Here is a 21609-nt window from a genome sequence, read left to right on the forward strand (position 1 = left end):
ACATCACATAACCAAAAAGACAGCTATGTATTATATTATGTGAGACCTGTACAGAACAACGTTAGTGGCTTCAAGACGTACTTACTCAACAGCCATACAGGTCACACTGAGGGTGGCCATATAAGCAACTTTAACACTGTTACAAATACGCGCCACACTTTGAACCCACACCAAACAAGAATGACAAACACGTTTATGGAGAACATCCGCACCCTAACAGAAGTTAAACACAAGAGAATTAATACCCAGAACACCTTGCAGCCCTAACTCTCCCAGGCTATTATACACACCAACTCAACCGACGCAAGTAGGGAGGGTGGGGGGTTGGTGGTAGCGGGGGTTTGTATATTGTAGCCCGGAAGAGTTAGGGCTGCATGGGATTCTGGGTATTAGTTCTGTTGTGTTAATGTTGTATTACGGTGCAGATGTTCTCCTGAAACGTGTTTGTCATTTTTGTTTGGTGTGGGTTCACAGTCTGGCACATATTTGTAACAGTGTTAAAAAGTTTTTTTACGGCCACCCTCAGTTTGACCTGTGTAGCTGTTGATCAAATATGTCTTGCTATAGCACATGTGCGTACTGCACAGCTAGATGTAACGTACTAATAGGCTTGCACGCTGTCTGTATAGGATGTAGAAGGCGCTTTTGACAGTGACATTATAGCATCACCAGAATAATGTGGAATGAGGAAAATCGGCAGAGAATTCGTAAAAATGGAGGTCCTGAAAGTCAGGGGACTTCCGGGAAGGTTGGGAACGATGACAAGTATGACGCTGTCAAGCGCCGTTCATGTTAAACTCGCGGGCCGCACCAACATTAAATTGTCGTATCAAAGTGCGGGCCGTGCAATGTCTCGCGGGCCGCATGTTTGAGACCCCACTTTTAAAGAGTTGTGACTTTGTCAAGTTGGTGGTCTGGCTGCTACCAGTCTCACCAGAACATAGGAGAACTGACGCTGTTCTTTGTTTGGGCCATGGACTATTACGCTCCTTCTTGGCGGGAGGAGGGCCCGAGTTGTAGAGGTGAGTGACTCGGCTGGCCTGGCGCTTAGCTTGAGCTTTAACTTGGAGCCAGGATGCCAGGTCGGGCATCCTGGAGGTCTAAGTTTGGTTGGAACCTGGCTGTAGGATGCCTCGACAAAGACAGTATTCCATAAATCCGTCTCGGTGAGTAGGAGGCATTTTACTTATGAGGCGATCAACGTGAGAACCACATTTGAGCTCGCATCCAAGGGGTTCCTCTAAAGTCTAGCATACCAACTAAGGTCTGATTTGAGAGAGCGAAGGTATCGAAAGCTTCTGCATCGCCCACTTTGATGGCTGGTGAGTTCAGGATAGCTCCTAATTCACTCTGTACTAGTTGTCTTGGCTGGCCATATTTGTCTTGTAGAGCCCCTTGCGCAGCCGTGTACGGTTTTGGCTCATAAATGAATGACTTGGCTAACTGCTGCGCGTTAGGTAGTTTGAGCTTATTTAGTAGAACTTGATATTTATATTGCTCGCTCAGGTGAGGATGACTATTCAAGTTCTCTAGCGCCATATTGAGTAGAGCAAAGTCACTTTCCCGGCCAATCTCAAACCTTGGAAATAATGGTTTGGGCATACTTGCCAACCTTGAGATCTCCGATTTCGGGAGCTGGGGCGGAGGTGTGGTTGAGGCGGGGGGCGTGGTTAAGAGGGGTGGCGTATAATTCACCAACTCGAGTATTTCATATATATTTCATATATATATATACATATATATATACACATGTATGAAATACTTGACTTTCAGTGAATTCTAACTATATATATTTATTTTATTATATATATAAATAAAAGAAATAGTTGAATTTCCAACGGCACCTATCAAATACACGGTAATAAAAACAGTAGTTCTACTAAATGTACTGTGCTTGCTGGTTAGTAAAAGAAAAAACAACAACACTTACCTTTCACTATTTGAGTAACCTTTGTTCTGCCATTTGCGTATTGGCGAGCGATCTCCGAATCCGGGAACATCCTTCACGGATTTGTTGTAGACATCCGCAAATGAGAACGGGATGTTGCTTCCAGCTATCAGCATAGCCATCTTTGTCTCAGCATAAGTTACACCATCGGGTCTCCATTTTGCGAGGTGGCCCATAATACTGGGTTGTGAACGATGCTGCGCTGCAGACGCTTTGTGCTTCGCCGACCGTTAATGGCTGAATATCCGTTCGGCCGCCGTGTTCAATGGAGAAGTCTGTTCTAAAAAATGTACAGGCAACATACCCCTTCCCCTTCGAACTCTCCTGGATAAACTGAAATTCTTGTTTCCAATCATTCTGGAACTTGCAAGCGTATTTCTTCATTTTGTCCGACGACGGTGTAATATATTGGGTTGGAGTCAATAACCAGGCGGTGTGATGAAGTTACGTCTCTTTATTGTGGGCTTCAGAACAAATGTAGGATATATTTACATTATATTCAATGTACAGATGGCAGTATTGTCCTGTTTAAGAGGGTCACAACATTGAGTCAGGTCTGACTCAATGATGGGGGGCATGGCCTCCAGCTCCGCTTGAATTTCGGGAGAAAATTTGTCCCGGGAGGTTTTCGGGAGGCGCTGAATTTCGGGAGTCTCCCGGAAAATCCGGGAGGGTTGGCAAGTATGGGTTTGGGAATGCCATAGGATGTAGCAATCAGCGTCTCGATGCCCGGCAAGGACCAGGGTAGTGCTGCCGGGGCTGGAGTAGCAGGTGGTAAGGTGTATGGAACATACTGTCCAGCTGGAGGAGGTGCACCAGTTGAAACTGGTGGTTGTGGTACAGAAGTTTGCATGGTTTGTGGCACTGCGGCTGCATGTGTCATTGTTGATGCATAACTAGATGTGGGAAAGACTGGCATATGTTGACTTGTGGAAGACACAGATGCAGGCAAGGTGACAGACAGGACCAATAGTGGGGGCTACTAAAGTCGAGACACAAGTTTGTGCATCTTGGACAGGAATGGGAATCGTCAATGGGTGTGTCATTGGCATAGCGGCAGCAGGTTTCATATGAGCCGTTGATGGGAACTGAACCATGTCGGCAGAGGGCGGAGCTGACGTTGACATTGCATCATCTTCAGACTCCGACAGGAAAGACTTGACAATATAGGCAATGTGTAAGTCTTTTTCCAGTTTCTTTAGGCGTCCACGCCGTTCCATGTCCTTTGCCATACTCTCCTTGGCAAGGTGAGCATCCTCTTGTAGTCTTTGTCCTTCTTTAATTGTTCATCCAGTCTCTTCGCCTCCAAGTCAGCTTTCCTTTCCTCCTCTATTTCTTGCAGTAGGTCAGCGAGCTCCAAACATTTAATTCGCTCCTCCAGGGCAGCGGTTTGAACATCAGGAATATTTTTGAGCAGTTGAAGCCCATGCGGTCGTCGAGAGGATCGACGTGATGAAGCAGAGAACTGGTACTCTGACGCACTCCTAGCTCTGGTTGGCCTTGCTTCACCGTGTTGTCCTACTGGTAGTGAGGAGATTTGGGCAGCAGGTAGTTGAGAGGGAAGGAGGGTGACGTCGTAAGGGGCCAAATGCTGTGGTAGTCGAATGTCTCTCTTTGGCCTGACAGAGGGCTGGTGATCAACAGGTGATGATGACTCTCATGGCGGAACTATATTCGGCTCGAAGGACCAATGTTAGGCAGGGATAGTAGTTCTTTTTAGAGTTGGGACACAATGGACAGATTCCGGCCAGAGAATCCTTAAATCATTTTTATTGCTGAAAGGTGTGTGTGTGTGTGTGTGTGTGTGTGTGTGTGTGTGTGTGTGTGTGTGTGTGTGTGTGTGTGTGTGTGTGTGTGTGTGTGTGTGTGTGTGTGTGTGTGTGTGTGTGTGTGTGTGTGTGTGTGTGTGTGTGTGTGTGTGTGTGTGTGTGTGTGTGTGTGTGTGTGTGTGTGTGTGTGTGTGTGTGTGTGTGTGTGTGTGTGTGTGTGTGTGTGTGTGTGTGTGTGTGTGTGTGTGTGTGTGTGTGTGTGTGTGTGTGTGTTCTAAACAAATAGAGAAAAGAGGAAAAATTACAATCCAATTATATACTTACATTAGATAGATATTACTTTATTTATTCCGTCAGGAGAGTTCCTTCAGGAAAATTACAATTTTCAGCACAATCCCATTCAAGATCAGACAAACATTACAGGGAGACAGAACACAATAATATGTAGCAATACATGAATGTGCATACATTATATCAGTGGTTCTCAACCTTTTTTCAGTGACTTAACCCCTGTGAGCTCTTTTTTCAATTCAAGTACCCCCTAATCAGAGCAAATAATTTTTGGTTGAAAAAAAAGATACATAAGTAAAATACAGCACTATGGAGCGGCTGACTTGGTGGTGCAGGGAAAACAACCTGGTCCTTAACACCACCAAGACGAAGGAGCTGATCATGGATTTCCGGAAGGAAAAAAACAATAAACATCCGACCATTCTACATCAATGGGGACTATGTGGAAAGGGTCTCTAACTTCAGGTTCCTGGGCATCCAGATCGAGGAAGATCTGTCGTGGAGTATGAACACCTCAGTGACTATCAAAAAGGCACAGCAAAGACTTTACTTTCTGAGATTCCTCAAGAAGAACAATCTGTCTCAAAAACTGCTTGTGTCCTTCTATCGCTGCTCAACAGAGAGTGTGCTGACATACTGCATGTGTGTATGGTATGCCAGCTGCACGGTGGCAGAGAGGAATGCACTTCAGAGGGTCGTAAAATCTGCCATGAAGATCACTGGCTGCTCTCTTCCCTCCCTAGATGAACTGTACAGTGCCAGGTGCCTCAAAAAGGCCCAAAACATAAAGGACCCATCTCACCCTGGACATAAACTTTTTGAACTGATGCCCTCAGGCAGGGGATACAGGACAATAAAATGCCGGACAAACCGTTTTAAAAACACTTTTTACCCGAGAGCAATAGTATCACTGAACACAAGATAATAAGGACTGTGCACGTGAGCTGTATGCTTGGTATTTTTATGTATTTTTATCTTTTTATCTATGTTCTTCTGGTTTTAAGTATGATTTTGCACTGAATTAGTTTGCATACTATTTCGTTTTACAAATGTACAATGACAAAAAAGATCTATTCTATTCTATGTCAGTTTCTGATTTATTAAATTGTATAAAAGTGCAAAATATTGCTCATTTGTAGTGGTCTTTTTTGAACTACTTTGAAGAAAAAAATTATATATATATATATATATATATATACAAATAACTTAAAACTTGTTGAAAAATAAACAAGTGATTCAATTATAGATAAAGATTTCTACACATAAAAGTAATTATCAACTTGTAGTCCCCTATTTGGGGATTGTTATATAGATCCATCTGTATCCATGAACTTAATTCTAAACATTTCTTCACAAAAAAGAAATATTTAATATTTATGGAACATGTCCACAAAAAATCTAGCTGTCAACACTGAATATTGTTGTATTTTTTTCACATATTATTCAATAAATATAAAGGATTTTTAAACTATTGCTATTTTTAGAATGTTTTAAAAAAATCTCACGTACCCCTTGGCATACCTTCAAGTACCCCCAGGGGTATGCGTACCCCCATTTGAGATCCACTGCCTTATATAAATAACAAATATAAACTGCATGAACTTCAACAAGTTCTAAGCTTCAGAGCCATAAATGGCGATTATGTGTTTTCTGTCGCCATCTAGAGGCCAAACGATGCCATCGCAGTTGCAATGCAAGTTAAATAAACTGAGCGTGAATGGAAACGCCGTCAACGAGACTAATCATCTCTCGATCGACCCAAAAACACCTGAACTTAGCATACAATGCACCAAACGTGCAGAAGTTGCAAGCCTTGACATTCAGTTGAAATGCTGTAAAAATATATGACAAAACGTACTTTTCGTCAACGCACACAAGACAGACTGCCACCTTTGATTGAAACCTGCTGTTCTGACAAAGACTTGATTTAAAGGGTAATGAAGTCACAGATTGACCTATGAACTTAAAGGCACAGGAACATTACACAACTGGTTAACGGCACACCATAGGCTTTCGTACAATAGTTATAGTCAGGATTGCTGCTCTGCATCTCTAAATAGGTAGCATAGTAGTAATAGTATTCGTCCAAAATGATGCTTAAATATCATAGTAGTAATAGTAATAGTCAGCATTGCTGTATTGCATCTCCAAATAGGTAGCATAGTAGTAATAGTATTCGTCCTAATTGATGCTTAAAGGCCTACTGAAATGAGGTTTTCTTATTTAAACGGGGATAGCAGGTCCATTCTATGTATCATAATTGATCATTTCGCGATATTGCCATATTTTTGCTGAAAAGATTTAGTATAGAACATCAACGATGAAGTTCGCAACTTTTGGTCGCTGATAAAAAAGCCTTGCCTGTACCGGAAGTAGCAGACAATGTGCGCGTGACATCATGGGTTGTGGAGCTCCTCACATCTAAACATTGTTTACAATCATGGCCACCAGCAGCAAGAGCGATTCGGACGGAGAAAGCGAATATCCCCATTAATTTGAGCGAAGATGAAAGATTTGTGGATGAGGAAAGTGAGAGTGAAGGACTAGAAAAAAAAAGACGAGGGCAGTGGGAGCGATTCGGATGTTATAAGACACGTTGACTAGGATAATTCTGGAAAATCCCTTATCTGCTTATTGTGTTACTAGTGTTTTAGTGAGATGATATGGTCGTACCTGTACAACCTGAAGGTCGGCCCCGCACCTTTCTTCAGCACCAGTCGACGGGTGGTGGCAATGCCCATCTCTGCCCTTCGCAGGGGACCCTCTTCGAAACACGATCTTTCGAAATGAACGCTGCATAATACACTGTACTTTGTGTGTGTGGTTTAATCCAACCGTGTTCGTTTGACATCTCTGTTCCATAGTAAAGCTTGACCGTCATCTTTCGGGAATGTAAACAATGAAACAACGGCTGTGTTTGTGTTGCTAAAGCCGGCCGCAATTCACCGCAATTCACCGCTTCCCACCTACAGCTTTCTTCTTTGATGTCTCCATTGAACAAATTGCAATAGATTCAGCAACACAGTAGTCCAGAACACTGTGGAATTTTGCGATGAAAACAGATGAGCTAATAGCTGGGAACGATGCTGGAACAAAATGTCCTCGACAATCCGTGACGTCACGCGCACGCGTCATCATACCGAGACTATTCAGCCGGATATTTCAGCTTGAAATTTAAAATTGCAATTTAGTAAACTAACCCGACCGTATTGGCACGTGTTGCAATGTTAAGATTTCATCATTGATATATAAACTATCAGACTGCGTGGTCGGTAGTAGTGGGTTTCAGTAGGCCTTTAAGTAGCATAGTAGTAATAGTAATATCAGCATTGCTGCTCCGCATTTCCAACTAGGTAGCATAGTAGTAATGGTATTCGTCCTAGTTGATCATTGTGAAAATGAAAAAGTGTGGTGAATTTCGGGTGTGGGTGGAGGGAACAGTAATAAAGTCATCTAAAATAATTTGTGTTAAAAAGGGGGCAGATAAATATAAGAATATTATTTTTCCATTTCCTCCTTTCTGTTCATGGAAATGTGTAAGAAACAAAAAAAACAACAATGAAAGTGTCAATTGTACGTGGCTTGTATATTTGCATTTTCATGAAAGGAATAGAAATAAATGATGATGATAATAGTCAGCATTGTTGCTCTGCATCTCCAAATAGGTAGCATAGTAGTAATAGTATTCGTCCAAATTGACGCTTAAGTAGCATAGTAATAGTAGTGATAGTCTGGGAGATAAGCAAAATGCAACCTGGGTAGCATGAAAGAAACAAGGTCTGCAGCCAACAATGGACCAGCAGGATATGAAGGGGAGTGGTGAGGGGCCCGAAACAGGTGAGGGCGCTAATTGATGGACAGAACGCAGGTGCAGCTAATGCAATGATTGCTTTAGATTAAGCTAAGAAATAATGTCCAATCACCTTTTTTCAAACATTTTTTGTAGGTCATTCATGCATCCAAAAGAAAAAAAATCCCTGTTTTTGAACAACTAGATGAGGATAGCTTTTTGAAAACATGGTCGTACAACTAATGTTATGTGTACAGGAGGGATGTCATTTTGGCTCTATGTTTAATGGTATACATACACAATAAATCTATAAACAATAAATGAAGCGTGTAATCCAAATTATATGTGTGGTGTGCAACTATGTGTGAGTGTAGTGTTACCAGAAGTGTTGAGCGTGAGGCAGAAGTCCAAAACGGAGAAAGCTCGCTCGGAGGTCGGTGAGAACAGGCAGGGAGTCGGGGGGCAATAGCGAGGCGTTAAAATCTGTGTCCAGCCCGGGAGGTCGAGATCCAAAAGGCAGCCAGAGAAGCAGATGGAACACAGGGAGACGAGACACACTGCTCGTGACACGGGAACAAAGGTCTGCTGCTGGAACGACACAATGTTTGTCAATTTACAGTATTATGCTGTAAAAAAAAAAACAGGATATTTTGCAGTACATTTCTGGTGACTACGCTGCCATTTTTTTCCCCGTAAAATCTATGAATGCTGTTTTTACTACAGTTTTTTTCACGGTAAAAAAACTGGCTGTTCAGATGCCGGAATAAAAATAAAAATGGGCTACTGTATTTACATTTTCCATTGTAAAAACCCCTGAGATTGTAGCTGAGATAGGCTCCAGTGCCCCCCGCCACACCGAAGGGAATAAGCGGTACAAATGGATGGATGGATGGATGGATGGAAATTTGGACACTAAGCAGGCAGTTTTTTTTACTGTAAAATAACAGTTGTACTGTTTTTCCATTTCCCATGGGGGTTAAATCACTTAAAACGATTCCCGGGCGTGGCCACCACTGCTGCTCATTGCTCTCCTCACCTCCCAGGCAGGTGATCAAGGGTGATGGGTAAAATGCAGAGAATAATTTCACCACACCTAGCGTGTGCGTGTGACAATCATTGGTACTTTAACTTTAACTTATACTATGAATTGATTTACGTGGACCCCGACTTAAACAAGTTGAAAAACTTATTCGGGTGTTACTATTTAGTGGTCAATTGTACAGAATATGTACTGTACTGTGCAATCTATTAATAAAAGTTACAATCATCCATCCATCCATGAGGTGCTGGAGCCTATCTCAGCTGCACATGGGCGGAAGGCGGTGTACACACTGGACAAGTTGCCAACTCATCGCAGGGCCAACATATATTGACAGTCAATAACATTCACATTCACACACTAGGGCCCATTTAGTGTTGCCAATTAACCTATCCTCAGGTGCATGTTTTTGGTAAACACCCTTAGATTAACGCCCTTAATTTCCCATATAAGGGCGCAATTCCGGGGGAAAAGCCAAACATCAAAAACACGGAGAAAACACAAACAGATTACAATCAAGCTGTTTTTACATTGTATTACTGTAAATGGAAAAAACAATGCACCGCTAAACCCTTGCTTGTATTATTAAAGTTAAAGTTGGACATCTGTGCCCTAATTACATGTTTGTTATTTGTTTGTTTTGGGTGTTTTTTTAATATTTTTTGTAAACTGTTGTATATATATTCCTAATAATTTTATTTTTGTGTGTAATATGCCTGTTAGTGATAGTGTGTTCTTTCTTCAAGAGCGATGCCGTATTTGTTGTGTATTGCTTTATTGCTTTGTTCAATAAAAGTTCTGAAAAAAAAGAAAGAAGAAAAGAGCGCTTATTTTTAGAACCCCTCTCGCCCCTGTTGTACCCAACCTGTAATAACTCCACGCTCCCGAACGCAACCGGGATACCTTGGTGTGCAAAACAAGCCCCGTACTTCTGACCAATCAGCGCTTTGAGCTAGCGGCCTGTAAAAATATGTCACATCTGCACGACCACAGCCTTTTTTGTCCACATGTTGTTGTTGTTGTCGTAGTTTCTTCATTTGGCTTCGGAAATATCATCTAATGAAAGGTGGTGTTTGTTTTGGTGGGGCGGCTCGCCATCCAAATCCAACCAGCTGTCTGCGTGAAATAGGGAATGAACGACGAGACAGCATCGGACAGCTGGAAGAGAAGCTCCGGGTGCTCCAGGTAGGTTAGAGCTGCCTTCAGTCAATAAATATAAATATGGGATTAACTACTGTCCTGAATGTGGGATATGGTCAATTATTTAGGTAGGTAAAGTCTTTATTGTCATTTGCACAAGTACAACGAAACTTTGTTTTCAGCACAAACGCGTTCGAGATGAGACAAACAAAGAGTGTACAGGGTTACAGAACAGGAACGCCGTAAAAGATGGGAAAAGGGTAAACGCTGTGCTAAGGGGGCCCAATCTGGAGTGGGGGAAAAAAACTTCCATAGCAAAGCACATATGGATATTACAACATACAATTCCAGACTTGCAACGGAGGGAGGGTGGGGGGTGTTTGGCACGGCGGCAGGCTGCAGCTCTTCAGGCGCTGCCCATCCGTCCATCGCCCCTAAGGGATGTGCATCAAGGGCCCCTCTCCCTTGAGGAAGGGGGGGAACACTATAGACTGGACTCTCACTTTTATGTTAGATCCACTATGGACTGGACTTTCACAGTATTATGCTAGACCCACTCGACGTCCATTGCATCCTGTCTCCCCTAGAAGGCGGTGGGGGCCAAGGTTTCTCATAATCATTCACATTGACATTGCACTGGGTTGTGAGTTTTTCCTTGCCCTTGTCGTTGTGGCACTTTAAGACACTCGTGACTTAGGGATATATAAATAAACATTGATTGATTGATTCGAGTGGGGTATGTGTATGTGTGTGGGGCATATATTGGGATGGCTTGGCGCAGTGGGGTAGTGGCCATGCGTAACCCGAGGGTCCCTGGTTCAATCCCCCCCTAGTACTAACCTCGTCACGTCCGTTGTGTCCTGAGCAAGACACTTCACCCTTGCTCCTGATGGGTGCTGGTTAGCGCCTTGCATGGCAGCTCCCTCCATCAGTGTGTGAATGTGTGTGTGAATGGGTAAATGTGGAAGTAGTGTCAAAGCGCTTTGAGTACCTTGAAGGTAGAAAAGCGCTATACAAGTACAACCCATTTATCATTTATATTTTGTGAATGCATGGGTGTGTGTAAGCCTGCCATGGTCTGTTTTCCACGGCCTTGATGTCGCGCAGTCGCGAGTCCAACGTCAACAACAACGGGTGTGTGTCCATGAGAGACCAGAAGGGAGTTTGTTGTGTCTTCACCACACTGTCCTTCAAGAGAGTCTCGAAGCCAGGGGAACAATCCAAATGAGAATATTTGGTATGCGAGTGAACATAAAATTAGCTTTTCACTCTAAATTGTTTTGGACTGGTCCTCAAAACTCATCCTGCGGGGCAGACAGTCCGATCTTATCGAGTAATTTAAATTAGATTGGAGTACTTTATTTATTCCTTCAGGAGAGTTCCTTCAGGAAAATAATAGGGGCGACATGTTGTAGTGGGTAGAGCTGCAGTGCCAGAAACCTGAGGGTTGCAGGTTCGCTCCCCGTCTCTTGACATCCAAGTTGCTGCCATTATGTCCTTGGGCAGGACACTTCACTCTTGCCCCCGGTGCCGCTCACGCTGGTGAATGAATGATGAATAAATGATAGGTGGTGGTCAGAGGGGCCGTAGGCTCAAACTGTCTGCCTTGCTTCCGTGAGTCTACTCCAGCTGTGGCTACAAATGGAGCTTACTTCCACTAGGTGTGAATGAATGATGGGTTCCCACTTCTCTGTGAGTGCTTTGAGTATCTAATAATAGACAAGCACAATATATAGTCTAATCCATTATTATTATTATTATTATTATTAAATAACAAGAGTGTCCTAAGCGGTAGAAAATGGATGGATGGAAGAGTGTCCACAATTCTGCCTGCATTCTCCAATCTTTTTTGGCAGCTTTGGGGGTACTTTGAAGACTGCCAGCAACTTCCAATTTGTCAACAAACCAGAGTAATGCTTACCTTCTTCCCCCAAGAGTCTGTGGTGTGTCCAGCCACAACCGCTCCTTCACGACAAGCAGGTTACCCCAAAACCAAGATCTCGTCAATTTCATTGAGGCCAGTTAAATAGTTCCAATGTTTAGATTTGGAGAGCACTGCAAAAAGAGGCAACACGAAAGTTAAGACAAGACAAAGAAGCAAGCAGGAGAGATAAGTGAGAGAAAACGAGACCGTCCGCCCTCGATGTGTGCTAGTAAGAAAAAATAGCAAATTGGTAATGCTGCTGTTAAGCATAGTGTGCATCATCAATAATAATGACATACTTTGACTGCTATTGTTTATAAGTAAAGTTGGTATGCTTAAATTGGTTCTTTTGTGTACACCTGTACTGATTCTGACCTGAGAGGGGCTATTTTTAAATCAATCAATCAATCAATCAAAGTTTATTTATATAGCCCTAAATCAAGAGTGTCTCAAAGGGCTGCACAAGCCACAACGAGATCCTCTGTTCAGATCACACCTCAGGGCAAGATAAGATTAAAAAAAAAACTCAACCCAATGGGATACAATAACAAACCTTGGAGGGGACCGCAGATGTGGGGAACCCCAAACCACCCCAGGTGACTGTGCAATGGACGTCGAGTGGACCTAGTTAATAGTGTGAGAGTCCAGTCCATAGTGGATCTAGCATAATAGTGTGAGAGTCCAGTCCATAGTGGATCTAACATAATATTGTGAGAGTCTATATTGAAGTTAAAGTACCAATGACTGTCACACACATACTAGATGTGACAAAATTATTCTCTGCATTTGACCCATCACCCTTGATCACCCCCTGGAAGGTGAGGGGAGCAGTGGGCAGCAGCGGTTCCGCGCCCGGCATATATATACAGTGGGGCAAGAAAGTATTTAGTCAGCCACCGTTTGTGCAAGTTGTCCCACTACCAAAAAGTTCTATTTTGGTTTCATCTGACCACATGACATTCTCCCAATCCTCTGCTGTATCATCCATGTATCCATTTTGGTACAAACTCAACTCGTCGTGTTTGGAGGAAGAAGAATACTGAGTTGCATCCCAAGAACACCACACCTACTGTGAAGCATGGGGTGGAAACATCATGCTTTGGGGCAGTTTTTCTGCTAAGGAGACAGGACGATTGATCCGTGTTAAGGAAAGAATGAATGGGGCCATGTATCGTGAGATTTTGAGCCAAAACCTCCTTCCATCAGTGAGAGCTTTGAATGGTTGACCAAATACTTATTTCCACCATAATTTACAAATAAATTCTTTAAAATTCCTACAATGTGAATTCCTGGATTTTTTTTTCACATTCTGTCTCTCACAGTTGAAGTGTACCTATGATGAAAATTACAGATCTCTGTCATCATTTTAAGTGGGAGAACTTGCACAATCGGTGGCTGACTAAATACTTTTTTGCCCCACTGTAAGTATATAAATGTATATACAGTAGAAGTGTAATATGATCAAACTTTCTTGTTCTTGTCAAGTCTAGCAGCCACATTTAGTACCAACTGTAATATTTTAATGCTAGACACAGGGAGGTCCGAAAACAATTCGTTACAGTAATCGAGACGAGATTTGGACTTGATTTGCTTCAATGCTATGACTATGTCATTAAATGCACTTATGGTCGTGTTTCAGTATTGAGCAAATGCTGGCTGTGAATCCCGGAAAGACGCCAATTAGTCTGCTGCAGGAGTATGGAACGCGGATAGGCAAGACCCCCGTGTATGACCTACTGAAGGCTGAGGGACAGGCCCATCAGCCCAACTTTACGTTCCGCGTTTCCGTGGGAGAGATCAACTGCACCGGCCAAGGACCCAGCAAGAAGGCGGCGAAGCACAAAGCAGCAGAGGCTGCTCTGAAGATGCTCAAGGGAGGCTTCGCAGGCCCCGCCGCAATTGGTGTCGAAGGAGACGTGTTTATCGGGGTTTCCGTGCCTGCTGATGGAGAGAGGTCAGTGCAAATTCTTTTATATCTTATGTGCAACATTAAGACGTGGATCTGACATGGATGTCTTGTATGCAGCTCCCAATCGGAAATGAAGACTTTAGTCACTTCTCAACAGTCTGAATGTAATCCTGTTGGAGCACTACAGGTCTTTGCATCAAATGTTCCCGTCTATAAAGGTGGTGTTGAAAGAAAATTACCCTAACATGTTTTGAATATTTCTCTGACTGCTAGGAATTGGTTGTGCAGAAAGGATGGCGTCTGCCAGAGTACACCGTGACACAGGAGTCTGGTCCGGCACACCGCAAAGAATTTACCATGACCTGCAGAGTGGAGAGATTCATGGAAATTGGTAGGATGCGTCCTCTCTTTTCTTAATTAACGCTTCAACCGTGACTAATCACAGTTTACTGCACAGTTCCTTATGTGTAAATGCACAGTTCCTTATGTGTAAATGCACATTCTTATTGTATCCAGGGTCAGAAAAAAGTGCTCGTCAAAGATGCTCTGTTGTAGGTTTACGGGATATAAACGATTTACGATAAGAATAAAGAAAATTTGCCCGACGATAGACCTTTTATAACTATTGTGGTAATGTATGTTGATGACACATTCTAGCAACAAGCGTACAAAGGCTTCCTCACTGCAATGTAGCGTTCTCACTAACAAGCTAACGGCTAATGTCCCTCCAAATTGCAGCTTCTTCGTCTTTGTCTACACTAAGTCGAATAACCACTTAAACAAACAATTATTTAGCCTAAGCCCCCTTTCAGCCACACTAAAATATAATAATAACTATAGATTTTATTTATTAAAAAAAAAGCACTTTACATTGAGCAAACAACCTCAAAGTCCTACAGTGTATTAAAAAAGTAAAAAGATGATAAAAATAAAAGCTAGAACAGCCTAATAGCTAGAACGAGTATGCATATATCGAAAAAAAGGCTTTTTTAAAAAGAAGGGTTTTTAAGCCTTTTTTAAAAGCATCCACAGTCTGTGTTGCCCTCTGGAGGTCAGGGAGAGCGTTCCACAGACTGTGAGCGGCGGAGCAGAAAGCGCGGTCTCCCATTGTTCGTAGCTTTGTCCTCGGAGTTTGGAGGAGGTTAGCCTATCCGGAGCGGGGGTGTCGTGTGGAGGATCTGGGGGTGAGTAGTTCTTTGAGGTAGAAGGAGGCATTTCCATGGCTTAATTTGACTTAACAAAGGGAACCTTTCCTGGCTCGGACATGGAACTGGTTGACAGATTGATGGCTTTTTCCATCGTTTAAGGTTCCCCTCCTCTGACAAATTTTTACACAGGTAAGTGTGCCGTGTATTTCTTGAATCTCCGGCTCTTAGCTTTGTATGGACTCATTGATTGTTTACAAACTGAGTTCGGATAGGAAGTGATGCCAGAAAGACCGCGCCCCACACAGGAAGTGACGTCAGATAGAAGGCGCCACAGCCGGTTTCATAATAAAGCGTTTTCATAACTCGGAGCTAACCACTGAAAAGATGGAGGCGAGTCATCCAGACATGCCCGTGTTTCTCCTTCTTCTACATGTACAGACACTTGTGGAAATCACACATGAATAACTTAAGAGAACGCCATTGCAGCTATTTGGGATACAACACTTCTCAGACTGCAAGAGAACTTTCCAATGTCCAGGTCAGCTGTGATTCTACTTAGCGAAAAACTTTGTCTATTTGTCGAAGGAGAGACAACGAGAATGCGGGCTCCCGTGGAAGTGATAAACAAGACAGCATGACATCCCAAATGACGAGGAGAGAGTTGGAGAAGAGAAGAGGGAATATTCAAGCGGACAATTTATATATTAAACAAACAAGTGGAAGATGACAGAGTGATTCTCTTCTTTAGATTTTTCATTTAGTGATGTACACTGCAAAAACTGAAATCTAAGTTGGATTAAATATCTCAAATAAGGGTGATATTTGCTTATTTCCAGTCTGATTAGAGAATTCTTCTCACTAAGCAGATTTTATGTTAGTGTTATAAGGGTTTTGGTCCTAAATGATTTCAGTAAGATATTACAGCTTGTTGCTGAGATGTTATGACCTATATTGAGTAAAACATGCTTGAAACTAGAATATCAACTGTTGCAAAGCTGTGTCATCAACACTCACAAGTTCAAAAGTAATAATTTCTTATTTCAAGTGTGAAATAAAAAAATCATGACTTTGAGACAAAAGTGTCTCATAATTAAAACAGATGACAGACAAATGGACTTTCCTGTTTTATTTTCAATGAAACAATAGAAAATAGGTACTCATATAGTAGTACGGTTGGCACAGTACAGTAAACGGACAGTTAATATGTAAACATTTAACATGTGACATTTCAAACTATTTTTAACAGAAATAGTTCATGCACATTCAGGTAAATTCTTCAAAGTTCTAATAAAAAAAATATGGCTTGGGCTGTGTGTATGTATGCATCTATATATATATAATGTATATATATATATATATATATATATATATATTTATATTTATATTCATTCCTCGCGGACTAATTGACTGAAAGATGATGTCATGTTGTAGATATAAAAATGCAGTTTTAGACCATATGATTTGCCTGAGCGGCTAGAAGACCCCGAGAGTAACAAGCGGTTGACTTGTTGCCTTTCCATTTAAAAAAAAATAGTTTTTAGTATAAGTTTGCTGGTTTCAAGAAATGTAATGCCGAGCGCATATCATTATGTCAAGATAACAGCACTAGCATTTACTCAATTTAAGAATATTTTTCAACAAATTGAGCCAAAAGGTGTCTTTTTTTCTACCAAGAAAAGTGCACTTGTTATTAGTGAGAATATACTTATTTGAAGGTATTTTTGGGTTCCTTGAAGTTAGCTAATTTTACTTGTTTTGGAAATTCCCGACAAGCCAAATTTTCTTGTTCTATTGGCAGATAATTTTCCTTAGTTCAAGTAAAATACCCCTCATTTTTGTATTTTTTTTTTCTTGTTTTTGAACACGGACTTTTCGAAGTGCAGGAAACCCGCAATTTGTTTACTCAACCACATTTGGACAAATGTATGCATCTGGTTCAATCAATCAATCAATCAATCAATGATTATTTATATAGCCTTAAATCACAAGTGTCTCAAAGGACTGCACAAACCACAATGCCATCCTCGGTAGAGTCCACATAAGGGAAAGCAAAAACTCACCCCAGTGGGACGTCAACAATAATAAAACAACGCCCAAAACATTAATTTGATTTACCTTGGAAGCCCAAATCAAAACTCTTCTGTTCTTGAAAAACGTGGAATATAAATCAATCAATCAATGCTTATTATATAGCCCTAAATCACAAGTGTCTCAAAGGGCTGCACAAGCCACAACGACATCTTCGGTTCAGAGCCCACATAAGGGCAGGGAAAACTCACAACGCAGTGCGATGTCAATATGAATGACTGTGAGAAACCTTGGACAGGACCGCCAATGTGGGTGACAAATAATTCATTGTAATATATCTATTGTTATTTTCAGAGGCTGCAATATATATTGCGATATAGATTTTCCACTGTAGCACTTAAGTCAAAGTGTCTGCAAAACATGACTGACAAGTTGTTGTGCTGCATAAGGAAGCGGCACGTCCAAGAAGCTGGCCAAGAGGAACGCAGCGGCCAAAATGTTGGCGCGGATACATGACGTCCCGGTCGACCTGAGGACCAGCAATGATGCCGACCCGGAGGAGGATACGTTTAATATGGTACGAGAGGGATTAGCGGTCATCTTTTTCCAGTTAGTTTTCCAAGATGGCCGAATAACGACAGTCTGCTCTCTCTAACGACGACAGAACACGGGGAGCAGGGCGGAGTCGTGCAAGAGCAAAGGCTACAGCTGCACGTGGGACTCCCTGAGAAACTCCGCCGGAGAGAAGATCCTGCAACTCCGCAGTCACCCTCTGGGCATACCCTCTGACTCCAACTTCTGCTCGCTGCTCAATGACCTGTCCACAGAGCAGTGCTTTGACATCAGCTACCTGGATCTCGGTGGGTTATCTCTCCGTCTGCCATTTTTACAGTAGGGCAAAAAAGTATTTAGTCAGCCACCGATTGTGCAAGTTCTCCCACTTAAAATGACTGCGCCTAGAAATTCTGTCCATAAAAGTTATGAACAGAATCAGTGAAAATTATTTATAATATTTGTAACTAAAATCCGATTTTGTACAGATTTTAGTTACAAATATTATAAATAACTTTGGCAATAATGAGAAACTAAATAATGTACATTTTTCTTTGGTAATCGTTTTTAATTCAAACAAATCCAATTATTACTAAATATATTTTTTCTACCAATATATTTTTATAAAGTCTAACCCATCATGACGTCAAAAAAACCTCTTCTGACATAAATACCAAGGAATGAATGTAATTGTCACCCTGCGATGAGGTGGCAACTTGTCCAGGGTGTACCCCGCCTTCTGCCCGAATGTAGCTGAGATAGGCACCAGCGCCCCCCGCGACCCCAAACGGAATAAGCGGTAGAAAATGGATGGAATGTAATTGTTAAAAGTCAGACATGATGTCGGCAAGGGTGTCGAACTCTGGCCCGTGGGCCAAATTTGTCCCTCCGTGTAATTTCATTTGGCCCTTGAGGCAATATAAAATTAACATTAGAGCTTGCCCGCCGGTATTATACCCAATTTTCCTGGGACACTCCCAAATTTTAGTGCCCCTCCCGAAAATCTCCCGGGGCAACCATTCTCCCGAATTTCTCCTGATTTCCACCCGGACAACAATATTGGGGGTGTGCCTTTAGCGTCCTCTACAACCTGTCGTCACCTCCGCTTTTCCTCCATACAAACAGCGTGGGGGCCCAGGCACATAATATATGCGGCTTTTACACACGTAAGTGAATGCAAGGCATACTTGGTCAACAGCCATACAGGTCACACTGAGGGTGGCTGTATAAACAACTTTAACACTGTTACAAATATGTGCCACACTGTGAGCCCACACCAAATCAGAATGACAAACACGTTTCAGGAGAACGTCCGCACCGTAACACAACATAAAAACAACAGAACAAACACCCAGAACCCCTTGCAGCACTAACTATTTCGGGACGCTACAATATACACCCCCGCTACCACCAAATCCCAAAAGTTAGTGTTGATATTTACCCCAGAAGGCTGCAAATAGGAAAGAGGCATTTTTTTTTTAAATTCTATTTAATATACCATTGATGTTTTTACTTTTTTTTTAAAGTTGATTTTGCACTATTAAGTTATATAAGCGTTGCTTGTTCCATATTCAGAGTAAACCAAATCAGTGTAGCCAACTGAGCAATAATTAACGTTTTATTCATGCACTTTCTCTTGCTACTCCACGGCTTGAATGTTTGATTCATTCATTATTATTTTATTTTCAAATGTATTATTAGCCTGTGGAAAAAGTTTATTTTGATATTTACCTCAGAAGGCTGCAAATAGAAAAGAGGCATTCAATTTTAGGGAAAAGCGGTAGAAATGGATGGATGCCATAGATATTTTTAAAATATTATTATTATTTGGAACTGGATTTTGCATGTCCCTATTAAAGTTACATACGCATTTCTTGTTCAATATTCAACGCAAAGCTTGTTTGGGTCCCTATTACAGTTTGTAAAATGTTAATTTGTTCAACGTAGGCCCGCAGCTTTGTTCAGTTTTAAATTTTGGCCCACTCTGAATTTGAGTTTGACACCCTTGATGTACAGTAATTGTGTTGATGAGCATATTTGTTGTTTGCAGAGGAGCCCAGCCTGAGCGGGCTGCGCCAGTGTTTGGTAGAACTGTCGACTCAGCCAATCACTGTGTGCCACGGCTTCGCCCCCAGCCTGGAAGCTGCTCGGGCCAACGCGGCCCACAATGCACTGCAGTACCTCAAAATTATGGCTGGCGGGAAGTGAGCAGGCCGATTGTGTCTTGTTCCAGCAGGCATGTAAGTACATTTGACCACCTGACATACCTCATTTTTCTTTCATATATGAAGACCTCCTTGAAGTAACGCCTTAGTGACATTGGCAAGAAAGGAGCTGGTGCTAAATGCTCATCGTATTATCATTGTTTTATTTTTCAGTTGTCATCATCACAAAATGACTACTGAATAAACATGAACTCTTTTTAAGACTGCACATTTTTAATAAATAAACTGCCTTTGTGATGCTCATTCTGTTGGACTTTGCTAAGTCAGCATGTTTGAAGTGTTGGAAATTAATAATTTTTTTAATGAAATGTTGCTTTTTTGACATTAACCCGAATACAGAACAATTACAGTAAATTACCTTAAGGTTTTAATGTTGTTTTTTTCCATTGGGGCAAATGTTTCTTCCTTTTAATTTCCTATTTTTGTTCAGCAACTGTACCTAAATGTCTTTGACATATTTTAAAGATTTGGCTATCAATGTTGTTGTAACTTCTAAAGTATTTTGTGCAGCATGCAATGTTGCATCCACTTAGGAGAACCTTGGAAAAAAAAGTGAATCAAAGCGGTGCTGTATATTATTATTTGACGAAATAAACAGTTTTTACATACAGTTTGATGGTGTTTTGACATGCGTGCACTAACCAAGGACACAGAAGAGGTTTTGCTTTGAAATAATAATAATAATAACACAGTAAAATTTGTCAATGTTGACTAACTTTCACCCTTATGTGTGCTGCGCTTCAGGGAGAAAGCAGGAAAGCGGGTGGAGTAAAAACGTTTGAGTATGTAAAGCCCGAGTTAGGGAAATTCAGGGTTTTCTGTCACAAAAAAAGGAATGTCAATCTTAGAGTCAGTTACCGTGGTTACTTACTCTGTAAACCTAGCCAGCTTGCTGTCAGGTTTTCTAGAACAAACTTGAGTTTTTTGTCTCTTCCCTCCTGGTAAAAAAGAAGTAAGATGTGAGACATGACATTGTAACCAGTAGATATTAAACAAATTAATGATGATTCAATCAATCAATCAATGAATGTTTACTTATTTAGCCCTAATTTACGAGTGTCTCAAAGGGCTGCACAAGTCACAATGACATCCTTGGCTCAGATCCCACATCAGGGCAAGAAAAAACTCAACCCGATGGGACAATGAGAAACCTTGGAGAGGACTGCAGATGTGGGGACCCCCCCTGGTCAACCGGTGCAATGGACGTCGAGTGGATCTAGCGTAATATTGTGAGAGATCAGTCCATAGTGGATCTAACATAATAGTGAGATTCCAGTCCATAGTGGATCTAACATAATAATGAGATTCCAGTCCATAGTGGATCTAACATAATAGTGAGAGTCCAGTCTATAGTGGATCTAACATAATAGTGTGAGATTCCAGTCCATAGTGGATCTAACATAATATTGTGAGACTTCAGTCCACAGTGGATCTAACATAATAGTGAGAGTCCAGTCTATAGTGGATCTAACATAATAGTGTGAGATTCCAGTCCATAGTGGATCTAACATAATTGTGTGAGAGTCCAGTCCATGGTGGATCTAACATAATAGTGTGAGTCCAGTCCACAGTAGATCTAACATAAAAGTGTCAAAGTTTTGATTGATTGATTGATTGATACTTTTATTAGTAGATTGCACACTTCAGTACATATTCCGTACAATTGACCACTAAATGGTAACACCCGAATAAGTTTTTCCACTTGTTTAAGTCGGGGTCCACGTTAATCAATTCATGGTACAAATATATACTATCAACATAATACAGTCATCACACAAGTTAATCATCATAGTATGTACATTGAATTATTTACATTATTTACAATCCGGGGGGTGGGATGAGGAGC

The 21609-nt window shown here is 41.6% G+C and overlaps 1 protein-coding gene and 1 long non-coding RNA gene across 3 annotated transcripts in view; both read left to right on the forward strand.

Annotated features, from left to right (window-relative positions):
- The first annotated feature begins 1831 nt into the window (after positions 1 to 1831).
- LOC133535040 (uncharacterized) lies at positions 1832 to 5136 on the forward strand. Its single transcript, XR_009802132.1, has 2 exons — positions 1832 to 3195; positions 3291 to 5136. It is a non-coding gene; the product is annotated as an uncharacterized LOC133535040 (long non-coding RNA).
- A 4598-nt stretch (positions 5137 to 9734) lies between these two features.
- The window catches only part of tarbp2 (TAR (HIV) RNA binding protein 2), a 54500-nt gene continuing 42625 nt past the window's right edge, over positions 9735 to 21609 (forward strand). The window contains exons 1-8 of one of the 2 annotated variants that reach the window (XM_061886954.1): positions 9735 to 10022; positions 13541 to 13855; positions 13928 to 13997; positions 14084 to 14201; positions 17436 to 17563; positions 17651 to 17846; positions 19589 to 19742; positions 19830 to 20373. In XM_061886954.1, the coding sequence (XP_061742938.1) occupies positions 9970 to 10022; positions 13541 to 13855; positions 13928 to 13997; positions 14084 to 14201; positions 17436 to 17563; positions 17651 to 17846; positions 19589 to 19742; positions 19830 to 19839 (1044 nt within the window). In that variant the 5' untranslated portion in view covers positions 9735 to 9969 and the 3' untranslated portion in view covers positions 19840 to 20373. Of the gene's footprint in view, positions 10023 to 13540; positions 13856 to 13927; positions 13998 to 14083; positions 14202 to 17435; positions 17564 to 17650; positions 17847 to 19588; positions 19779 to 19829; positions 20374 to 21609 lie in introns of those variants that run through there. The other variant, XR_009804211.1, reaches the window with a different exon arrangement.

Source organism: Nerophis ophidion, linkage group LG02, assembly GCF_033978795.1.
Source record: "Nerophis ophidion isolate RoL-2023_Sa linkage group LG02, RoL_Noph_v1.0, whole genome shotgun sequence".
NCBI classification, from domain to species: domain Eukaryota; kingdom Metazoa; phylum Chordata; class Actinopteri; order Syngnathiformes; family Syngnathidae; genus Nerophis; species Nerophis ophidion.